The 22,204-nt window shown below is 36.9% G+C and overlaps 2 protein-coding genes across 2 annotated transcripts in view; both read left to right on the top strand.

The window, feature by feature from the left end:
* Positions 1-10,859, top strand: part of hgsnat (heparan-alpha-glucosaminide N-acetyltransferase) — a 12,204-nt gene extending 1,345 nt beyond the window's left edge. The window contains exons 4-18 of the mRNA XM_079264807.1: positions 1-88; positions 215-284; positions 2,266-2,335; positions 2,800-2,900; positions 3,026-3,102; positions 3,224-3,254; positions 3,622-3,782; positions 3,870-3,985; positions 4,861-4,982; positions 6,724-6,850; positions 6,985-7,071; positions 7,174-7,251; positions 8,416-8,486; positions 9,328-9,440; positions 9,538-10,859. The exon at positions 1-88 is cut by the window's left edge and continues 31 nt beyond it. Of these exons, the coding sequence (XP_079120933.1) occupies positions 1-88; positions 215-284; positions 2,266-2,335; positions 2,800-2,900; positions 3,026-3,102; positions 3,224-3,254; positions 3,622-3,782; positions 3,870-3,985; positions 4,861-4,982; positions 6,724-6,850; positions 6,985-7,071; positions 7,174-7,251; positions 8,416-8,486; positions 9,328-9,440; positions 9,538-9,719 (1,494 nt within the window). The 3' untranslated portion in view covers positions 9,720-10,859. The remainder of the gene's footprint in view (positions 89-214; positions 285-2,265; positions 2,336-2,799; positions 2,901-3,025; positions 3,103-3,223; positions 3,255-3,621; positions 3,783-3,869; positions 3,986-4,860; positions 4,983-6,723; positions 6,851-6,984; positions 7,072-7,173; positions 7,252-8,415; positions 8,487-9,327; positions 9,441-9,537) is intronic.
* Positions 10,860-12,384: 1,525 nt separating this feature from the next.
* Positions 12,385-21,263, top strand: LOC306774519 (recombining binding protein suppressor of hairless-like). The gene is made up of 10 exons (XM_079264597.1): positions 12,385-12,418; positions 12,552-12,647; positions 12,739-12,904; positions 15,229-15,403; positions 15,511-15,648; positions 15,733-15,845; positions 15,962-16,102; positions 18,715-18,870; positions 18,989-19,092; positions 19,178-21,263. The coding sequence occupies exons 2-10, from the start codon at positions 12,559-12,561 to the stop codon at positions 19,497-19,499; spliced, it is 1,404 nt and encodes a 467-aa protein (XP_079120723.1). The 5' UTR covers positions 12,385-12,418; positions 12,552-12,558; the 3' UTR covers positions 19,500-21,263.
* The last annotated feature ends 941 nt before the right edge of the window (positions 21,264-22,204 follow it).

Genomic DNA, 22,204 nt, shown 5'->3' with positions numbered 1-22,204 from the left:
TACTCACTGTGGGTAAAAAATCTGAAAGAGCCTGCCGTTGTCAACTGCTCTGTTGTTACAGATGCGGACCCCGTGAACAGCTATATCCGTGAGTGTCCCACACATCAGTGCGGTTCTAAGCTTATATCACATGGCCAAATGTCAAGTGTTGGTTGTTGTCATGCTGCAAAGATGATATGCTACGCTGAAACAATGTTCCACTGTCTCCATGCAGCGATCTTGGTTGCTTTTTTTATCTTTGTCGGAATTGCTTTGCTGTTCGCTGTTGGAAGAAGATTACTCGGGTAAGCTTTGATTTTTTTATTTATTTATTAAAAAAGAAGAGGCTAGCTGAGCTTTATTCTTGCTTAGATATATGGAAAACAAACTGTCTGTCTTTATAGCTATGCCTGAAGAATATTAATGTAAACGTGACTGACTGCTGTCCTGTCAGCTGATCACTGAAGCCGTTCATTTCCACATGGCTTTGTGTGTATTTTTCTTCTTTATTCAGGTATAGGTAATACAGTCAAGCACAAATCTGTTTTCTAAGCCATTTGAACCCCAACAACTCCCCTTTAAGCCTGTACTGATGCCCCCTTTTTAATCAAATCAGTTCCAGTGCTGGTTCATAGCCTAACTTATAGGGGTGGGAAAATCAAATCGAAAATCGGGATTTCTTTGCCTCACAATTTTAAAATAGATTTTTTGTTAAAAAAAAAAAATTCAAACAAATAAAAATAATTCATTGTAAAATTTTTGTCATTTTTATTGTTTTTATTGATCTTTTTACTTGTCTTCTGGGGCGGTATAGCACCAGAATGATGATCTGGCAACTGTGCTGTTTTTTTCTAATTGAAATAATAAAAACAATTACGAACAAAAAGATAAGTTTTATACATTTATTTTTTTGTTAATCCACAAAAATCAGCAATATCAAAGAATTGTGAGAATCACAATTTAAATCGAATCGGCATCCAAAAAATTGGAATCGAATCAAATCGGGACAAAATCCTATCGTCACAGCCTTACTAACTTACAATCAACGCTTTATATTTCTCTGAGTCTGGAAAACTGTAGCTACAGCAGCATCTAGTCCTGCTAATTCCCGTTCAAAGCAAAGAGCTGCTCACATCAGCGGATGGCAACCACAGTATTAGAGACCAGCCAGAACAGCTCATACTGTGGTTGCCATGTTTAAAAATCCAGAGATTTATGTTGCATCTTGTCTGCTGAATTAAAGTGAAAATAATAAATAAATTAAAAAAAAAAAAAAACCTAAGCTTCGACACGGACATAAAGCAATGAAGTACAAGTGGAAACAGGTTTGTAGCATTCATGTTTTCAGATCATTTAAAAACTGTTTGCAAGTTTTGTCAATGAAGACAGTCAGGAGTTGGTGTGTAAAGACATAGCTTTGAGTTGGTTACCAAGACAGCATCACAAACTTCTTTTCAAAACTGGACTGGTGGTATTAAACTGTCAGTTTGCAGATGAAATGAGGCAAAAACTGTGATCTATACCTGTGTAATAAGCCCATTCATTACTTCTCCCGGGCATTTAAAACATAGCTAAACAGGATTTCTCTGCTATTTTACTGTGTTTTACCGATTGTTTTATAGTATTTTTTAACCAAAGATAGTTTTATTTTTATTTTAGGCATACTTTTAAATTGGATTTTGATTTGATCTTAATTTGACTTGGATTGTGTGAAGCACTTTGTTCAACGGTGGTTGTGTTAAATGTGCTATACAAATAAAGATTGAATTGAAAGACTGTGATCTGTGGGGATAAACTGTTTTATGATACTGTAATCCCCAACAGAAACCCAGAATACCCTGAAGGAGGCTCAGACATGTGTTGGAGGAGATGCTTAAAGTGACTTTGTGGCTTCAGTAAAACCACAACAGTTCTGGCTCTAACGTCAGCGCTGACCCAACACTGGAACTGGTTCGGTTGGAAAAATGTTGCATTTAATGCTGTATTCTTGAACTGGGTGTCTTTGCTGCTGTTCTGCTGCCTCAGTCATCTAATGGTGGCATATGAAGGTACCAGAACATCAGATTTACTTTAATTTGCTGCTACTTGCAAATGATTCAAAATCATGTTTCTGACAGCAGTGAATATATATATAATTCTAGGGTTTATGCAACTGTTTATGCAACAGACTAATTGTCCCGTCTTCATAATTTCCTTGTTGGTTTTTAATGACAAATGAGTGCAACATTCTCACGTGTGGAACTTTAGCATGTTAGAGAATTAATGGTTGACTTATTTCTTGTCTAGAATTGATGTCGTGAAAGGTCTCATCCTCCGAATTGGCGGGTCCATGGAGACAGAGAGACTCATCAACTCTGTGAGTGTTTCTGAACTGGAGAATCTGTGAAGCAGATTGCAAACAAAGGATATTGTCAAGCTGCTTAATGACAGCAAAAAGAGAAACGTAGAGCTGAACAAGTGTAAAAAAAAAAAAAAAAAAACTCCCTGGTGTTACTTTGTGTTATGTTATGTTTTTTGTTTTTATTTTATTTTGTTTTAATTATTTTATTTTGTTTTGTGTTATGTTATGTTATGTTTTTTGTTTTTATTTTATTTTGTTTTAATTATTTTATTTTGTTTTGTATTATATTATATGTTATGTTGTGGTTTTTGTTTTTATTTTGTTTTGTTTTGTTTTGTTTTGTTTTATATTATATTATATTATATTATATTATATTATATTATATTATATTATATTATATTATATTATATTATATTATGTTATGTTATGTTATGTTATGTTATGTTATAAAATGAATGTCTGCTCATTTGACCATCCAGGAACTGGGCTCTCCTCGGCCAGAGACACCAGTCACTGACAACATCCTCCCTCCCCCAGCCAGCGGTAACAGAAGACTTCGTTCTCTGGACACATTCAGAGGGTAGATGGAAAACCTTGATGTTCAAAAACACATGTTGGAGTTTAAGTTTGTTGATGTTTTGTAGCCTTTTGCTAGTAGTGATAAATGCTTTTTAAGAAAGGTTGGACTCTCTGTGTCTCTGTCAGTATCTCCTTGGTCATAATGGTGTTTGTGAACTGCGGAGGGGGGCGATACTGGTTCTTCAGACATGAAAGCTGGAATGGTGAGCTTCCCCCACACATTCTTACACCACTTTTTTTTTCTTTTAATCATCTTTCATGATCCTTATCCTTGTAAGTCTTTCTAATCAGACCTGCTGTTTGCTTCTTTTCGTCACCTTTCAGGGCTCACAGTTGCAGATCTGGTCTTCCCCTGGTGAGATGAGTTCACATGTTCTTTATTAAGCTGTATTAATAGTGTTTTTATTCAGCCATGAAAACCAAAGTCCAGAATAGAACTAACGTCAAAGAGCAAGAAGCTTCACATCCAGTTTGCTCATCTATTTTTTGTTTTAATGTAATTTAAAGGTATTTATCTCTTTCTTTTTTTGAGGAAACTTTAAAGTATTTAAAAACTTTTTTTCTTTGCATCAGCATGGTACAGTGGTTTAATATGCTACATTTTAATTATTTCAATAGAATACATTTTTACATAATACTGCCTTCAGTTTATTTAAAAAGAAAGAAAAAGGTATTTATCTCTTGCCGTTTTCTCCCACTTTGTGTTTTCTCTCATCCTCCAGGTTTGTGTTCATCATGGGCACCTCCATCGCGCTGTCTATCAACTCTCTGCTGCGTGCGGGCCTGAGTCGTCGCTCTCTGCTCAGGAAGGTGGTGTGGAGGAGCATGCAGCTGTTCATCATCGGTGTCTTGGTCATTAACCCAAACTACTGCCAGGGAGCGTGTAAGAATACACTCGCTCAGTCGTGGCTGTGTGTTGTCATGTCGCGATGCGTTTAGTTTTCTGAATCAGTGCTCACATCCTCCGCAGTGTCTTGGGCCACCCTGCGAATCCCCGGTGTGTTGCAGCGCCTCGCCTGGTCGTACTTGGTTGTAGCCAGCCTGGACTTGTTGGTGGCAAGAGGAAACCTCGACATCTTCACAACAGTAAGCCGACAGTTCAGTTTTATCTCCATATTTATTTAAGCTATATCAAAACGTGTGTCTCGATCAGGAATAGAACACTAAGACTTTGGCTGTACAGAAGTTTTATGTTGTTGATGTAATTAGAAAGAAACTGCGACTTTTTTCCATAGGAATGAATGGGATTTGCCTGATTTGAGCTAACATCCATAACACCCAGCCTACTTTGGAAACTGTTACAACCCCCCGACTCTGCTAGGGGAAAACATTAAAGACGTAAGATAAGTTGAGGGAAACAAAAGGTTTTAATATTTTACCAACATTTTGGTCACCACACAATATTGCTGGTTCACACTACAAAATACTACAATAGCCAAAGAGAACCAGGCATGTAAAGGCCAACTACAAGGGCCAACAAAACAGCAGCAGTAACAACACCTAACAATCTCAAGGTTTCTCAAGGGGAAAGCTGTTCCACACCAGAACAGCTGCCCCGAATCTTCCTTTGAAGCTGATTTAAATAAGGAAGCTCCAGCCAGCCAGCCAAGGAAGGAGCCAATCACAAACAGGGGATGGAACAATTGGGTGTGTCCTGCAGAGGCAGCCAATCGCAGAGGTGTGATTGCACAGCTGCTTGTCAGAGTCTTCCTGAAATACACAAGCTGAGGCCTGGGGCCGTAACAGAAAAGTACCACTCCGACCTGCTTTCACCTAAAAACATCAAAATTTAAACAGGTTACAGCAGATAAAACCTGGACTGATCTAAAGAAGATTTTGATTTACAGTTTTGATGCAGTGGCAGGTTCTGTTTAATGAAAAAGCATAAGAACATGTGTTTACATTGCGGTGTGTGTGTTCTGACTCTGACACAGATCTGTGTGATCGTCTGTGTTTTCCAGGGAGCCTGGTGGTCTCCTGGCGTCGACATCCTGCTGTACTGGCCAGCCTGGCTGTTTGTGCTTCTTTTGGAAATCGTCTGGCTTTGCCTGACTTTCCTTCTCCCTGTCCCAGATTGCCCAACGTGAGTCTGACAGGATGTCATGAAGTTAACTTTCACTGTTTTGAATTATTTTGGTTAAGTTTATTCAGCTCCTTTTAAAAATGTTTAAATAAATTGTCAGAAACTTATTACAAAATAAAAGAAACCATCTAATAAACCAGAAAACTGAAAGAGTAATAAATATCAGAATAATTATGGGAATGCAAAAACTAAAAATAGAAAAGGAAAGAAAAAAGAAATGGGAAATATCTTATTCTTTACATATTTTAATATTTAATATAATGTTTTCAAACCATTTTTTACTATTTTCTTTATGACTCTGGCAAGAATATGTCAACAAAAAGCAAAACAGTTAAAAAAGATCCCAGAAACTATGTAGAAATAATAACAACAGTAATTATAAATGAGAAATTTGAAAAATCTAACAGAAGTTATTCAAGTAAAAGCTTTTAATACATAACAAAAATAATGTCTAAAGCATAAATGCTTTAGATAAAGCTGAAACAAAAAGGAATAAATTAAGATTTTTCTAAGTACATGCAAACAAATTATCACATTTCTTTGCTTTGTTTAGTTTTATTTATGACAGTAAGAGACATTTTTCACATTTATTTAATTTATTTCTCATTTCTTTTTAACTAATGTCTTTGCAAACTGATTCTGTTTGTTGAATCATTTCTCATTAGAATGAAAACCCATTAACACAGTGAAAATAAGAATTTAGTGTTTGTGAAATAAATGAGTCTGATTGAGCTGCAGTCTTTAACCAAAGCAGTTCACACCTTTCTGGATTATGAAAGTGTCATTATGCAGAGACATAAGTAATAAAGACAAATCCAGCTGTTGGAGTTAAAAAAGAAAAACAACAAAACCTTCCCTAATTTAACTAGAGATTTATGTTTTTATTTTATTTCATCTGTCTTTTATTTATTTGATTTCATACTTATTTGTGATCTTATGTTTTATTTATATATATATATATATATATATATATATATATATATATATATATATATATATATATATATATATATATATATATATATATATATATATATATATATATATATATATGTATATATATATATATATATATATATATATGTATATATATATATGTATGTGTGTGTGTGTGTGTGTGTGTGTGTGTGTATATATATATATATGTGTGTGTGTGTGTGTGTATATATATATATATATATGTGTGTGTGTGTGTGTGTGTGTATATATATATATATATATATGTGTGTGTATATATATATATATATATATATATATATATGTGTGTGTGTATATATATATATATATATATATATATATATATTGTACTATTGTTATATTTAGGTTTCTTTTAACCTTGTTTTTACTTTTTTACTCTGGTGTTTTCCTCTTTGGGGTGCTCCACATCGGGTGCTATGCCTTATAGGTCTGCGGGGTTGTTGCCATGGTTAATGTCCAGCTCAGGGAGGTTGGTGGGGGTCCTGCGCTGTAGCCATTGCTGTGGTGTGGTCCCCTACCTGCCCTGATCTGGGCTGTTCCAGTGGTGACACTCATATGCCGTTCTTGGCAGGGTGGCTCCTGGTGTGGATGGATCCCCAAGACATTGTTTGCTGACCTCAGCGAGAAATGTATATTGCTCTGATTTTGTATGAAAAGTGCTTTATACATTACTTTTTATTTTATTTATTTGCCAAACGTAAACGTTACTGTTGACTCTATCTTGCATCAGCAACAGCAACTTTCTCCCCTTTTGTTGGCACAGAGGCTATCTTGGTCCAGGTGGGATCGGAGATATGGGCCTCTACCCTAACTGCACCGGTGGGGCAGCTGGTTTCATTGACCGCTGGCTGTTGGGGGAAAAGCACATCTACCAGGCTCCTTCGTCACGGGTTGGTGACACTTCCAGTCTGTTAGGATTTCAGTCTGTCTTTGTGCTTATGGATTGTAGCTGCTGTTATTCTTCATACAGCAGCAGGTCTGAGTGCTTTTATCAAAATGCCTTTCTGTTGTCATTTGAATTCAGGTGATTTATGCAACTCATATGCCATATGACCCAGAAGGTGTTCTGGGCAGCATCAACTCTGTCCTCATGGCGTTTCTTGGATTACAGGTTAGTATTGTCTAATTTTCTATTTAACTGTCTGTAATTGATAGTGATGTAAATCACCGGACACATCAAATATCATGATGCTCATATTTTAACTGTTTGCAGGCAGGAAAGATAATCTTACACTATCGAGATCTCCCCAGAGCTATCATATCAAGGTTCCTCATTTGGGGTCTCTTTTTGGTGAGTAAATTTCAGATCTAATGATTCAACTATATTTTCTTTAAAAGTGAGTTTTGTGTCACAAATGCATGAATTTTTGCAAAATTCAATAACAAAGTAATAACTCTGGATCTTCAGAGCAGAGGGTTTTCTTTTTTTATACACTCATCAATGGATTATTTTTAAGCCTGGAGCCTAAACATGAAATAATGATCAACTTATTTGCTGATGGAATATTAAAACATAACAAATACCTGTTAGTTTTTATCAACCTTAACACCTGCAATAACTGCAATGTGCTGCAGATCTGCCTCTTTTTTGAGCTGCTAGTTGTGTTTATGATATAAAAAAGTCAGGGTCAGATTCAGTGAAAGGAATTGTAGAGGTGGGTGTAGTAATGTGTGTGTGTGAGTGCAAGCAGTTGTGTTTGGCTCTAATGCAAACTGCAGAGCCTACATGCAGCAAGTCTGTAAATAACTCAACATAGTAACCATTTTCAGCAGGGATGAATGATACAAAGATGTTTCCTATCAATACCATACCATTAGTTTATGGTACTTTTTTTTTTTTTTTTTTTTTTTAATCAAATCTGATATTGATCCTTTTTGCCCCTTAAAGGAAAATAATATTTTTAAAACAATGATTCATTATACTGATGGCTAAAATAAACCAAGATGAGATTAAATACTATTTTATTTCAAATTGTAATGAAAATAGATTTTTAAAGGCTTATTAACATGTGTTAAATGGAAAAAAGCAAAAAAATATAATAAAAGATAATGTGCAATAACCTGCATTATACCATTTAAATATTAAAAACAAAACATCATCATGACATCTGATTGGCTGCCATAATCATGTGACACATGCTGCACTTCACATGCAGTTTCAGTGCCTCAAGCTTTCAGAAGTGAAAACAGACAGCATGTTTTGTATCATGTGAGTGGTATCTCGATATTAAAGGAAGCATCGAATCTGTTTATTGTTTTGTTTTTGTTTTTTAATGGCTGATATCAAAGTATCGACTCCAAAGTATTGTTGTGCCTTTTATTCTCAGTGCAGGTATTTGGGTGCAGAAGTTTTGATGGGTGTCTAAGGCTGATGTTTCTTCTTGTGTTTCAAACTACATGTCTCATTCAAAATGTTTGGTTCGTTCATTCACTGAATATTTCTTTTACTAAACAGGGAATCATATCAGCAACACTGACCAAGTGCTCCACAGACCAGGGATTCATCCCTGTTAACAAAAACCTCTGGTAAGCTTCGATTTTAACATTTCTAGTTACATTTTGGCCTAGCTACACTGAATTCGAGTAAAAAGACCTGTAGTGTCATCTGCTGGCAGGGGGAGAGGTGGGAAGGATATAGATAAATCACACTCAGTGGAAAAATTTTTAGTCATTTTCAGGCCATGAAGTATTATTATTATTATTATTATTATTATTATTATAATTATTAATATTATTATTATTATTATTGTCGTTGTTGTTATTATTGTTATCCTTATTCTATTGTGTGCTAAATACATCTAAATGTACATTTTTGTTGCTCACAGATGAGTTTTCTTTCTTTCTTTTTTTTAAATCGAGGTAATGGCACAAAAAAAAAAAAAAAAAAAAAAAAAATATATATATATATATATATATATATATATATATATATATATATATATATATATATATATATATATATATATATATGTGTGTTAACTGGAAATATTGCTACAGAAAATATACTTAAAAGATTTAAAGTTAGATTAGTGTATTTAACTTCCCACAGCTTTGCAAAGAATACATTTTACATATTTTTTTCTTCTATTAAAGCACATTTATTTTAATGCCAAATTTGTCTTCACTGTGAATTTTTAAAAAAAAGGAGAAATCTCTGTATATATCTGTATTTCAAGCTGACTTTAATTTGTATTTGCAATAAGGGGTGGTGTCTAACCCTAATCTTAGAAAGAATAGAGGATATGCAGTCTGCATGATGGTGCTGTTGTAACTTATGTAAAAGTAGTTTTATGAAGCCAGAGAAGAGAGACTGTGTGAAACATCCAAAACAAATGAAACATCTCTGTGTCTGTTTTTCTATCTCCAGGTCACTGTCTTATGTGACAACATTGGCTTGTTTTGCCTTTGTGCTACTAGTGCTGGTATACTACGCAGTCGATGTGAAGAAATGGTGGTCCGGAGCACCTTTTTACTACCCCGGTGAGCACTTTTAACAATGCATCAATATTGGGTTAAACTCAAAGGCTTGAAGCCGTCATGACTCATGCTTCACTCTTGCTTGTGTACCTGATCTCAGGTATGAACTCCATCCTGGTGTATGTCGGCCATGAGGTGTTAGAAGACTACTTTCCCTTCCGCTGGCACATGACAGACAGCCAATCCCATACTGAGCATCTCACTCAAAACCTCATTGCAACTTCCTGTTGGGTCTTCATCTCCTACATACTCTACAGAAAGAGGATTTTCTGGAAGATCTAGAAGAGGAGCCTCGATCTGAACATCAGTGCACAACTAAAGTGGAGGACATTGTTTACATCAGAATTGCTGGATATTCATCTGAAAACACTTTGAAAGTTTGAAGCAGGGACTGATTTACTTTGCCAGTGTTCTAAAGATCTTCTGTCTAAATGTTTTTGGGTTTTTTTGCATTGAAAGAGCACATGATCTTTTCTTTTTTTAGTCTTTTGTAACAGAATATTGGAGCATAAACGTTCTATACTACTTCCAAAGATCTTTATTATAAACAACCAAGCTGAACTCAGTCAAACATCTTCACTGACTGAGAAAATGTTTGCCCAAAGTATGATTTTGCAAATTTGGCAACTGCAGAGCCTGCCTTTATGAATCTGCTGTTGGACTCTGTGACATGCTCTGGAAGCAGGACGCTGCAGTTAATTCATCAAGCCCCTGTTGATTTCTCTTTGAAATAATCTGTCTCAAGTATTATGAAACTCTAAAAGCAGAAATGGCATCACTGCAATCTATGAATTGAAGAAACGGGTTGCTGATTGTATTTTTAACGCTTATCATCTCCACACCATGATGAAGATGAAGAAGGGGTTATGAAGGGGGTCTTAGAATATAAAAGTTAACTTCTTTTGTCCTTTTTGTCCGGCTCACATTCACATCAAGTAATGAGACAATGCTGCTGAGGCAAAAAAAAAGGAGGGTCTGCTGGATGACTTAAGACAACCTGCTCACGGTTGCTTGTTTCACATTTTGGTTCATGCTGAAGCAGCAAGTATATATTTATATATTTTTGGGGACTGAAAAGAACAAGCCACTAAATGCCCTTTTTAAAATTCTGCCACACATGTGCCTTTACATACGTTTATAGTAGCCCAAGCAGAGATGATTTACTGCTGTCTTCCCAAATTGTTTGCTTTTGTTTTTTGACAAGTGTGCCTTGATTTAACACGATTCAGTTCTACATCCAGCAGTTGCAGATGTAACGTTTGTAATGATTATGACATGTATCTGATAATGCTTGCAATGCTTTATACACCCCCCCCCCCCCTTTTTTTTTATGAACAATTCATATAAACTTTAACACTTTTTTTGTCAAGAATCACGTGTTAAACATGTAGATTATTTAAATGCTGTCAAAAATTAACTAGTACTGTCTGAATTGATTCCAGTTAATTTTTCAAACTTTTAATCGTGGTTTTTTTTTGTTTTTTTTTTTATATTCAGTGTTTGAAAATAAAAATTATTTAATTAAAGTAATTTAGAATCATTGTTTCTGGCTTTAGCTTTACAATGATTTGTTCTTAGAAGGTAACTTGTGGAAACAGCTGATTGATTTACCCTGAGAATAATCACTTCTTGTGCTATAAAGGCCATGTGGAAGGTTATTTGGGTATATTTTCAGTTCTGTAGTCGTCTGATTTTGTTCTACTTGAGTGAGTGTTCAGTCCTTCTCTTTAGTGTAAGGTGTAGTCTGCTGTGTAGCTCAGTGAAGCGTGGGAATCGAGGTACAGTGTACGTGCCCTGCCAATAAAAAAAAAAAAAAAAAAAGCCAGCATTGAAGGTGTTTCGTGATCTCGCGATATTACCAGATTAACTTCATTCATGTCTACTGTGAGAGTTTTTCTATTCTCGCGCGACCTCAGAACTTTCCCACGCCTGTTGTTTTGGCGTGTGCTCCCAGCCCGTTACCCCGCCCCTCTTCTTACCACTTTACCCCGTCCACCACCCCCTCTCCATGCCCCCCACATCTTTTCCTTCCAGGCTGCGTCGTCTGGTTTGGTTTTGTAAAGGGTTGAAGGAAGGATCTCGCGATTGTTGGGGCTTTCTTTTTCGGGGGTAAGGGGGGGGGGGGGTAGTTTTTTTTTTTTTTTTTTTTTTTGGAAGATGGCGCCTGTTGTTACGGGGTAAGTGCTGAAACTTAAAACATGTAATGTTTGGTTTTCATGCGGCGAAGCATTGCCATCTTGTTTTCCTACTCTTGGGCTCGTTTTTGGGTGTTAAACATGCTTTGCAGAGTCAGTTTGACCGAACTGTCTTTGTAGTGTCGATTAATTTCTCAGCCATTTGTAAAACTGTCTCGCGACAAGTTTAATTTATTTCAGAAACTTTTTTTTATTTGTAATTTAAACTCTTCTTATTTCCATCTCAGACCATTTGTTGTAACTCTTTAATTACTGTTTAAAATATGTGCGTAAGATACTTAAAAACGTTTCAGAATGCAGCATTGGCTCACGAACATTTGATTTAAGTTGTTAAAATAACATAACCACTTTATTTCACAATTCCCTTCTTAAACAAATGACATTAATTCATTGCTTTTACAGAGAATAACTTGTTCAGATTACTGCATAACAATTTTAAATTCTTCTTAACAATGTTTATATAACTCAAACCGTCAGATTTTGTTTATACTATCAAAAATGTTGTCTTTTATTAATGGCACATGTGCAAATGCAATAAAGCCGTACAGTTGGCTCATTCTAGGAATAAATTAACCTAGAAAGCAGGTTTGCAGGTACCACTGAATCATAGAAACACTCACACATGTTGTGCATTGACCCACAATGTTTTCATTTTTTACTGTGGCAATGTTGTTTTATTTCTGCTATACAAACCCTGCAAAGAAACCGGGTGTAAACACCTTGCACCTTGTTGTTTTTGTTTTTCAGGAAGTTTGGGGAAAGACCTCAGCCTCAACGTTTAACAAGGTAGAGAAAAAAAACAACAACAACAAAAACTCATCTTAAGTACAATTTAAAGCTTTGTCACTTTGATTGGATTAGGATTCTTGAATAGTTTGCAGTGCTGCTGAGCCGTCAACACATTTCTCTTTCATTTCAGGGAGGCGATGAGGAATTACATGAGGGAAAAAGATGATCAAACAGTCCTCATACTGCATGCAAAAGTTGCACAGAAGTCATATGGCAATGAAAAAAGGTTTGCGTGGTACTATGTTCTCAGCTGTCCATCGACATGGAAATCAATGCCGCTCAATGAAGCTAACTTAACTTCTGCTTGTGTCAATTAGATTTTTCTGTCCCCCGCCATGTGTGTATCTGATGGGCAGTGGATGGCGGAAGAAGCTGGAGAAAATGGAGGAGGAGGGTTGCACTGAGCAGGAGGCTCAGCCGTGTGCATTTATTGGGATAGGCAACAGCGAGCAAGAAATGCAGCAACTCCATCTGGAAGGAAAGGTGGGTGGTAATTTATACTATAAACAGCACTGTGCAAACGCTATCCAAAGAGACAGATGTTCTTGTAATCTTTTTAAGGTGGTGTTGAGCAATATGCCGAGGCTCTCTGAAGGTTTTTTTCTCAGCATGTTGGCTGCCTTTTCCACTTTCTTTCAGGCCAATACTTGCACCTGATCATTTTCAGAGGAATGTGTTGTTCTTATTTCTTTCGTGGCATGAAGAAGCTGGGCATTTTATGCACCGACAAGGCTATTTTAATTTCCAAAGTTCCTCTCATTTCACTGCTTAATATTTTGAGGAAATTTGACAAGTGAGGGCAAAAGAGGAAGAGGCAGGCCGAGCACACGACGTGGTTTCAGTAAAAACCAATGAGGCGCAACTTGCCCTTCAGTTGATCTATCCACTATTTACTGAAGCCTCCGCAGTTGTATACCAAGCAATAACTGAACTGATCAATCGGTCTTATGCAGTTCTGAGTTCTCCCCAAGAAAGCGAGAAACTCTTCCTGAAGCAGGACTCCAGGCTAACTTCTCGCATTGGTTTCACTTTTGTGCCTGAACGTTTTGTGCAGCTAAAATGTAGATGCATCCCAGTTTCTCCAGCATCACTCTCAGCTGCTCTTTTTTTAATACACAGGATTGTTTTTGATCATTAGACATGGTTGGTTGGTTGAAGGTGGAGTATGTAAGATTTTGAATATTTTCAAAATAAATTAATAAAATGACTACAATCATAATTAGAAAGTTTTTTTGAACATGTAGGTTCCAGTCTGTTCATATTTGATGCGTTATTAAATTACAAGTTTAATTAATGACAAATGACAAAAAGCACTTTTTTCTACTGGAAGGCAAACATTTAAGAAGGGTCTTTGTCATTAATTAAACTTGTAAATTAATAACACATCAAATATGGACAAACTGGAACCTACATGTTTAAAAAAAAACTATCTTATTATGATTTTAGCTATTTTTTAGTTAATTTTTTTTTTTTTAAATATTGAAAATCTTACATACTCCACCTTTAAGTTAATGTCAGTAATATTGATCTTTTAAGAAAATGCTGAGAAAACAAACATTTTAGAAAATTAACTGAAAGCACTTCTTCTGTCATAATTTCCCTCCAGATTTATGTTTAATGTTTTCCATAACAATTATCTACTTGGACCTGTATGTTGTGAAAGGAAGATCCTCTTTGATTTTATTAAATATGTTTGTAGCTGCTCAAATGGTCGGAAACATTTAGATTTTTTTCCTTTAATAAAGGACAGCCTCTTACTTTAGTAATTCTGTCAAACAAAATTTAGATTCATGTTTCACAGATCTTCTCCAGAACAGCATCCAGGTGCAGCTCAAACACACACACACTGATTTTGATGGAGGCTGCTCTTGTTTTCTGGCAGGATTTAACAGCCAGTTTCTTCTCACTCTCATGCTTCACCAGAACCAGATGCAGCTTTTTCAGGTTTTTTTTTTTTTTTTTTTTCTTAGAGCGGCATAGTGTTTGATTTCTTCACCTTTTTTTTAACCTCTTAGCCACCCGTAAACTTTTTGGGAGGCTTGATCCCAGTCAGTGCAGATGAGGGAGCTGCAGTGGTCAAAATACTTTCAACTCTCATCCAATTTTTCTTATTCATTTTGCTCAGGCACAATAAAAAAAAAACTCCTATATTAGTGAGGATAATAGATAAGAACCACATATGATTATTACTGTTTCACTTTTGCTTTTTATTGATTCCAGTTTCTCAGATTCTCGTCTGTGCTATTATTCGCCGTACCGGCTGTCTAATGTGTGTCAAACCCACAGTGCAGCGTACGGCTGTGGATCATAACACAGCTTCTCTCTGCTTTTTATCGAGCTGTTATTCTTCTCTGAGCTCGGATAAGGAGGGAATGAATACAGTATAAACAGACATTCAGAGAGATAAAGTCCTTCACCTCGACCTGTGAAATGTTAGCTGCACCAGTGCGGCCCATAAAAACAAATTTTAGAATAAAGCAAACATTTATTCTTTAATCAGCTTCATTTTTTTGCTGTTTAAGAATAACGTTGGTCGTTACCAAGAATTTGTTTTCATTTTAATTGGTATTCTACAAACTGGTTTTAGCCTATATTCTGAATTTCTATTTATAATTGTGTGTTTCAGTAAATCACTGTGTCTTTTTCCTGTTTTCCTAGAAATACACATTATAAAGAGTCAAATAGTGGCTGAAAACCTTTGTGTCTTAATAAACACATCCTCTGAAAGCCATAGTGGGGAAGTGAAAGTGGGGCAGGCAAACTAAACACACATCCTCATGCAAAATCCTTTATTTTGCCTGTGGTAGAACTTCTGCACAGCCAAGACGCTGTACATCAGTGACTCAGACAAGAGGAAGCACTTCATGCTGTCAGTGAAGATGTTGTATGGAAACAGCTCCAACATCGGAGTTTTCCTCAGCAAGAGGATCAAAGTCATCTCCAAGCCCTCCAAGAAGAAACAGTCCCTGAAAAATGCAGACTGTGAGTTTCCAGATATGTCAGCACACACACAGGTTTTGTTTACACCACATTCTGATTTAGATTTTTAAGGAAGTTTTTTTTGCTCCACATTTGTGTTTTTGCATCAGTGTGTATAGCATCTGGGACTAAAGTGGCCTTGTTCAACCGCCTGCGATCCCAGACAGTCAGTACACGGTATCTGCATGTAGAGGGGGGAAACTTCCACGCCAGCTCCCAACAGTGGGGCGCTTTTTACATCCACCTCTGTGAGTCACATCCTGGGTTGATCTGTTTTATGCTTCATACTTGTGTTTTAGTGAGTATTTTAAATATTTTTGCTTTCTTTTTAGTGGATGACGACGAGTCAGAAGGGGAGGAGTTTGCTGTTAGAGATGGCTACATTCACTACGGCCAGACGGTGAAATTGGTCTGTTCTGTTACCGGCATGGCTCTGCCCAGACTGGTACGTGAGGTGTAACATCAACACTGAAATGAAATGCATGTTTGACTTTTGCTTTGCATCACCGGAGTCACATGGAGTCTGTATCTGCAATGGCTGCGTTTGCCTCGTTTCCTCAGATTATTCGCAAAGTGGACAAACAAGCAGCGTTAATGGATGCAGATGATCCCGTGTCCCAGCTCCATAAGTGTGCCTTCTACCTGAAAGACACCGACCTGATGTATCTCTGTCTCTCACAGGAGAGGATCATCCAGTTCCAGGTGCGTGCATGTACACAACCATGCAGGTTTACAGTTTATTTGCTCTACCTGTAACTAGAACTGGGTTACAAAAAATTGAATTGATTTGAATCAATTCAGTTTGATTAATCTAATATCCATTCATAATATTTGGAGATATTTCTTTTGATGTAGGTTTCCTTTTCTGGTGACAACAGTGACCTTCCTTTCGCGTAATATACGAATGGTTTGTGAGATCTTTTGCCATATACACAGAAATGAAAGGTTGTCTGTGTTGCTTCGGCCCAACATCAGCTTCTCTCGCAGAGATGGTGCCAAGTTCAGATATTTACAATCGAGCCATTAATAACTGTTTCTGAACATGTAGTGATAAAAACTCTAAATTTAAGGCTGGAAAACTATAAAAAAAAAAAAAAAATCATAAATAAGAAGGAGAAATGATTTGAGGTGTATTATGTTGACAGCAGTGACAAAGCATCTGCCAAATAGTGATTTCTTTCTTTCAACACTGGATTCACCTGTAAACTGTTGGGCAGCGTGTTAGTTCTCGCATTAGCAGCTAATGCTAGACCCTTGGCTTCACCTTCTGCAACAAGCACTGAATGTGTTAAAAATAGCAGTAAGTGATGTCACTTCACACGTAAGTACTCAGAAATGAATCTGACAACGGGATAGTACACGTAGGCAATCGTATTGTACCTCAGAAGTGCATGTAGATGCATCATATTAGATCATTACAGTAATGTGATCATTCTATTCTATTCTATTCTATTCTATTCTATTGTAGTCGCTTTTGTCCAAAGCGACCTACATTCACTCTCATACCCCGATAGGCACATCAGGGAGCAACTTGGGGTTCAGTGTTTTGTTCAGGACACTTCAGCACATAGTGAGGGGAATCCTGGAATCGATTTCCCAATTTTCCAGTCGAAAGACAACTGCTTGTAGTAATGTGTGATAAAAATAGTTATTTGAGAATGTTTATATATTTTTTTTTTAAGAAAAACTGGTGTTCTTACATAAATATCTGTAAATGAATCTGTGTTTAATCAAATTGGATTAAATCAAAACTGAATGGAATCAATTAAAAATAATGGAATAACTTAATCAAACCGGTTCAGGAAATTGGAACTAAAACTGTTGGAGCTGATAGGTTTTGCACACTGGACACAATAACTGCTGGTTTTCATATCAGTGTCAATGAGAAGAAGGTGAACACACTGGATGGCCATATGAGAGACACACATGCCTGTACAAAGAAATAACCTTCTCTTCACTTTAAAAACGTCAATGGGGAAGAACTGGAACAGACAGTTCAGACTTAAAGTGATTTGTTTGTCAAAAGAGAAGCAAAGTAGGGAAATGGGATTTTGGTCGATGTGGTGTATCCAGAGATGCACATGTGATTTAAGCATGATTTGGTGGCTTGAAAAAAAATATTTCTCAGAAACCATCAGATATTTTCTTTTTACATAGTATGGCTCAAATGAGCACAGAAAGTTTTCTGTGCAACATTTTTTAATACAATGCTTCAGTTTCACTTTGACATTCTCTGCAGAGGAAAGACAGAGATGTCTTCATAACCCCGTTGCAACTTTTCACATCATTTGATCAGTCATTACATTATAAGCACCTGTCTAGTGTTGGGTAAACCCTCCTCATGCCCTCATTTGACTTGCTAAACATGTGATACCTCCCAGATTTTACATTTGCGGTGAAAAACGTATAAAAAGTTAGACTCATATTTATTATCAAAGTTTACTTTCATCAGACCCACTACGACAGGTGTTTAGGAAGACTGACTTGAAGAACCTCCAAGTCTGTTCTGGGAAAAAAAAACCACAAAAAATATCAAGAAAGAATTCCTACCTTAATGTGTTGTGTGGAAACTAGATCGTGAACTTGTGAAAAGAAATTTCCGGCTTTTTTTTCGGACATGATCAAGTCAAGAAAACAACCAACTGCCTTAGTCTGACTTTGTGTGATTTTATGATATTATGATGAAATTCCTTTCTTTTTCATTTATTTGCCCAAACTGATCTCTAAGAAATTGTTCTGCTGTTTTTTTTTATCCTGACTGTTTGTGTTGTATATAAATTTCTTTTTCAGCATGAAGTCTGAGTTATAGAAACATAAACCAGGCAAGTCTCATGCTCACTGCTGCCCTCGTGCGTACTAATATTCGGGTAAAGAAAGGTTTTAACAAAGCATGATGGGATTTGACTCCATGCCATGGCAGACATTGAGGCTGGCAGTGGTTAGTCAGGGTAGGGGGGGAGGGGAGGAAATGTTGGGCCACAATTGGAAAAAGTAAATTAAAACAAAATGATGTATATTTCCTTTAAATGCCTGAACAACACCATGAGGTGCAGCTTTATCATTACAGTTTGCTGGATCGTGAAGCTATAAATCCATTACAAACTATTCAGTGATATTTTGTACATGTATTCATGTAAGGCATTGCTGCTGCAGATGAAGCTCCAGCTGTCAAGCTGTTTAGAGAGTGAATGGTTTGCAACAGTGTGGGCAATCCGAGGCCTAATTCTCCAGCTCTGTTTACTGGGAGTTTGCTTAAGGCCGTTTGCCTGATTAGAAGTGAAAATCATTTCTAAGCTGGTTTTATTTCTTTTTAGGCAACACCATGTTCCAAAGAGACAAACAAGGAGATTATTAACGATGGGGCTTCCTGGACCATCATCAGCACTGACAAGGCAGAGTACACCTTTTATGAGGGCATGGGCCCCGTCGCCACTCCGGTCACACCCGTCCCGGTGGTGGAAAGTCTGCAGGTTCTTGCAAAAATAAGCTTCTCATCATTCTGCGTGTCAAACTCTGCATTACACTGTTAAAGTTGTCTCTGTGAGAATCTTTTCAAGCCACCTATCGTTTTTATTTGTCCGTGTGAAGTTAAATGGTGGAGGAGACGTGGCCATGTTGGAGCTGACGGGACATAACTTCACCCCCAACCTTCGAGTGTGGTTTGGAGACGTGGAAGCAGATACCATGTACAGGTACAGGAGGGTTGCAGGTGTTTACTTCAGCGTGCGTGTTTGTGCTTCCTGCTGTAGACATTAGTAACTTTGACTCATCCTTCAGGTGTGGGGAAAGCGTTCTGTGCGTGGTGCCAGATATCTCCGCCTTCAGGGAGGGGTGGCGCTGGGTCCGACAGCCGGTTCAGGTCCCCGTCACGCTTGTTCGCAACGATGGAATCATCTACGCCACGGCCTTGACTTTCACCTACACCCCTGAGCCAGGGCCTCGGCCTCACTGCAGTGCTGCAGGCGCCATCCTGCGGACACATAGCACGTCATCATCGTCACCCGCGTGTTCGTCTTCACCTTCATCTTTACTAAGCAGCCTTGGGGATAACCACAGGGTCTACAGCAGTAGTGACTCAGGCATGTCGGTGCTGTCATAGTCATCCCTTTTTGCCTGTGTGTGTGTGCTGTGAATGACTGGTAAGACGTGCACAATGACTCCAAAGAGGCTCATGGACCTGTGAGGGACTGTTCAGGAGCCCCAAAGCTCTTCATTACATCTACTGTGAAACTGAGGAAGCCTGAGAGCTGAAAAAAAAACATCTATGTACTTTAGCACCATCTTGTGGACGGTTATGGACACGCCCCATTCCGAGGACTTTTATGCAAGATCTCCAGATGGGATGATTGTGCCATCTTAAGTCACAGTCTGGTTTTTACGATTTCATTTTTATACACCTGTGTGTGTTTATAAGCTAACTTCAGTCTGCTTTTTTACAGGTAAGCTCCAATGCTGAAAAACCTATGGATTTAACTGTTTTCAACAAGGGAAGATTTGTAAAAGTAACATAGTTTTTATGGACCAATGGATTTTATTGTCATTTTATTCATACTGTATTTTATCAACTTCAGCTGAGGTACATCTTAACTTCTTTTTTTTCCCTTTTTTTTGTATGATTCTGCATAGTTTTTTCATCTTGTTTTTAGTAGTTTATCATGTCGGCGCTTTCCGTTTCATCCCGAGGTGAAGATGTTTTGTTTTGTTTTTTTATTTCTGTAATGGTCTGAGTGCATCTTCTCAGCTATTATCAAATGCTTCTGAAACCAACTTATTCCCATGAATGATCTCTTTAAGATTGAACATGCTCTGAAAAAGAATCAATCAGTCTTTAATAAGGCACTTTAGAAAATGAAAATATTAAGATGTCTTCCTGCAGGGAAAATACTTTTCTCCCACTATCTGATTTGCATCTGCTGATATCACCTTTTCTATTCCTTTTGCTTTATTTTAACTCAACATAATTTTACATGCTGCAGTGAAGCTTTAAAACATAAAAACATAGGATTCTGACCATTAAAACAAGTCCACAGTCACCCAAAAGGAGAATTAAATGGTGCTCGTTGGTGTAATATTTTACAGACTCAGATGCTCTTATAAACATAACGGATGACACAGAATCAACCACTGTATGTCTTACTTCTAAATTAGTAACAAGTTTTCATGATTTGCATCTTTTTTTTTAAAATTATTTTTATTTTAAAAAAAGTCAAGTGAGTCATTTTAAATCTAAGAAAATGTAACATGTATGTAGTGGAGAAGGAAATATGCCTGCAAAGCAGTTTCCTTCTTAAATTTATGCATCTCTTGATATTTTTTAAGCATGGGTTACCTTACACATCTGTGTACTCTACTAGATGCTTTATCTTTTTTTTTTTTTTTTTTAAACACACTGTTTCTGGATGAGGACTCCGAGCACCTTTGAGAAGTACTTTTATGGTTTTACAGCTAAATATTTACATAAAAACATTCCAGCACAAATATTTGTGGCAACCGTCAGGCCTTGCATGAAAACTCTAAAAGCCCTTTCTGCATTAATTCTTAGCATTTGTCTGGAATTAAAAAGAAATGTGAACAGCAAGTCATATTTATTTTTTTAAAGTGATGGACTGAACTGTTAACATGTTGAGTCCCAGTCAGGTTTTCCTCAAACTCTTCATACACACAGCATCTTCATGTGTGGTGGGATGCAGATGTTTGCTGGCACGAAAAAGTGATTTAATGACCTCATGGCGTCATATCGATGGCTTCACTGCTGTCATGTTTATGGAATAAGTGTCTTTCCTCTTGTGTCCTGCAGTTTATTTCTATGTTCTCGCTCCTTAAATAGCATCAGAGAGAAGGATCATATTTTCCACGTGGTGTGTTACATGGAACAGTTTCTTCAATAAATCATCACTTATTGAGCTCAAAATAAGTTGAATAACTGAAGTTATCCTGTTCAGCGCCTGCAAACCCAGCCAAAAACACTGAGGGGGATATTTATTCAACTTTTAAAACGTGTATTTTAAATGAAAAAATGCAACACAAACTTTTATTTAATAGCAACATCCTGGCATTGTTAAAAGTATATAAATAAAAAAATTATAAAAAATATTCTTTTTTCTTCTTTTAGTAAGATGAAGTCTTTAAAGAAAATGTGAATGATGAAGAAATAAATTGTTATATAATAATTGGATAATTATTAGTTATACCCATTAAAATGCTCATTACCACTAATGATCAGTTGTAACCATGTGATTGTTTGGATAAATAGCCAATCACATGGTTACAACTGAATACAATTTGACACTTTCAAGTTCACTGGTGTGGTTACTGGTGTCAGACAAGCTGGTCAGAGTATTTCAGAAATTGCCAATCTACTGAGATTTTTCACACAAAACCATCACTATTTACAGAGAATCATTCAAAACAAGAGAAAATGTCCCGCAAGTAGCATTTTTCTGGATCAACATGTCATGTTGACATCAGATCAGAGAATGGGCAGATGAGTTCGAGATGTTACAATGGCAACAAGAACTGTGACAACCAGTGGTCCCAACATTTCCATCTCTGAATGCCCAACATGTTGAAATATGAATCAAGTGGGCCACAGTGGCAGGTGCCCACACAGGGTGCCACTTCTGTCAGCAATGCACAGAAAACGGAGGGTCCATTCGCAAAATTGGTGCTCTTGTCTGAGTTTAATGACATTGGTGGGCCTTACCAAGGACCACAACAAAGGCCAGTGTATAAAAAGCACTCTGGACCACTACAAAGACCAGGACCACCAGGAAGACCATTGTGTAAATAGTGGTCCATGCCACA

The sequence above is a fragment of the Telmatherina bonti genome (assembly GCF_933228915.1).
Source record: "Telmatherina bonti genome assembly, chromosome: 3".
Classification (NCBI taxonomy): domain Eukaryota; kingdom Metazoa; phylum Chordata; class Actinopteri; order Atheriniformes; family Telmatherinidae; genus Telmatherina; species Telmatherina bonti.
This window is presented reverse-complemented; position numbering and strand designations above follow the sequence as displayed.

What these genes read in the sequence shown, in the direction of transcription:
- LOC306774519 (XM_079264597.1), top strand. Translation starts at nt 12,559, where the DNA reads ATGAGGAATTACATGAGGGAAAAAGATGATCAAACAGTCCTCATACTG. An exon ending in AACTCCATCTGGAAGGAAAG is followed by an intron (nt 12,905 to 15,228) that starts GTGGGTGGTAAT and finishes TGCCTGTGGTAG; the next exon opens with AACTTCTGCACAGCCAAGAC. An exon ending in GAAGCAGATACCATGTACAG is followed by an intron (nt 19,093 to 19,177) that starts GTACAGGAGGGT and finishes CTCATCCTTCAG; the next exon opens with GTGTGGGGAAAGCGTTCTGT.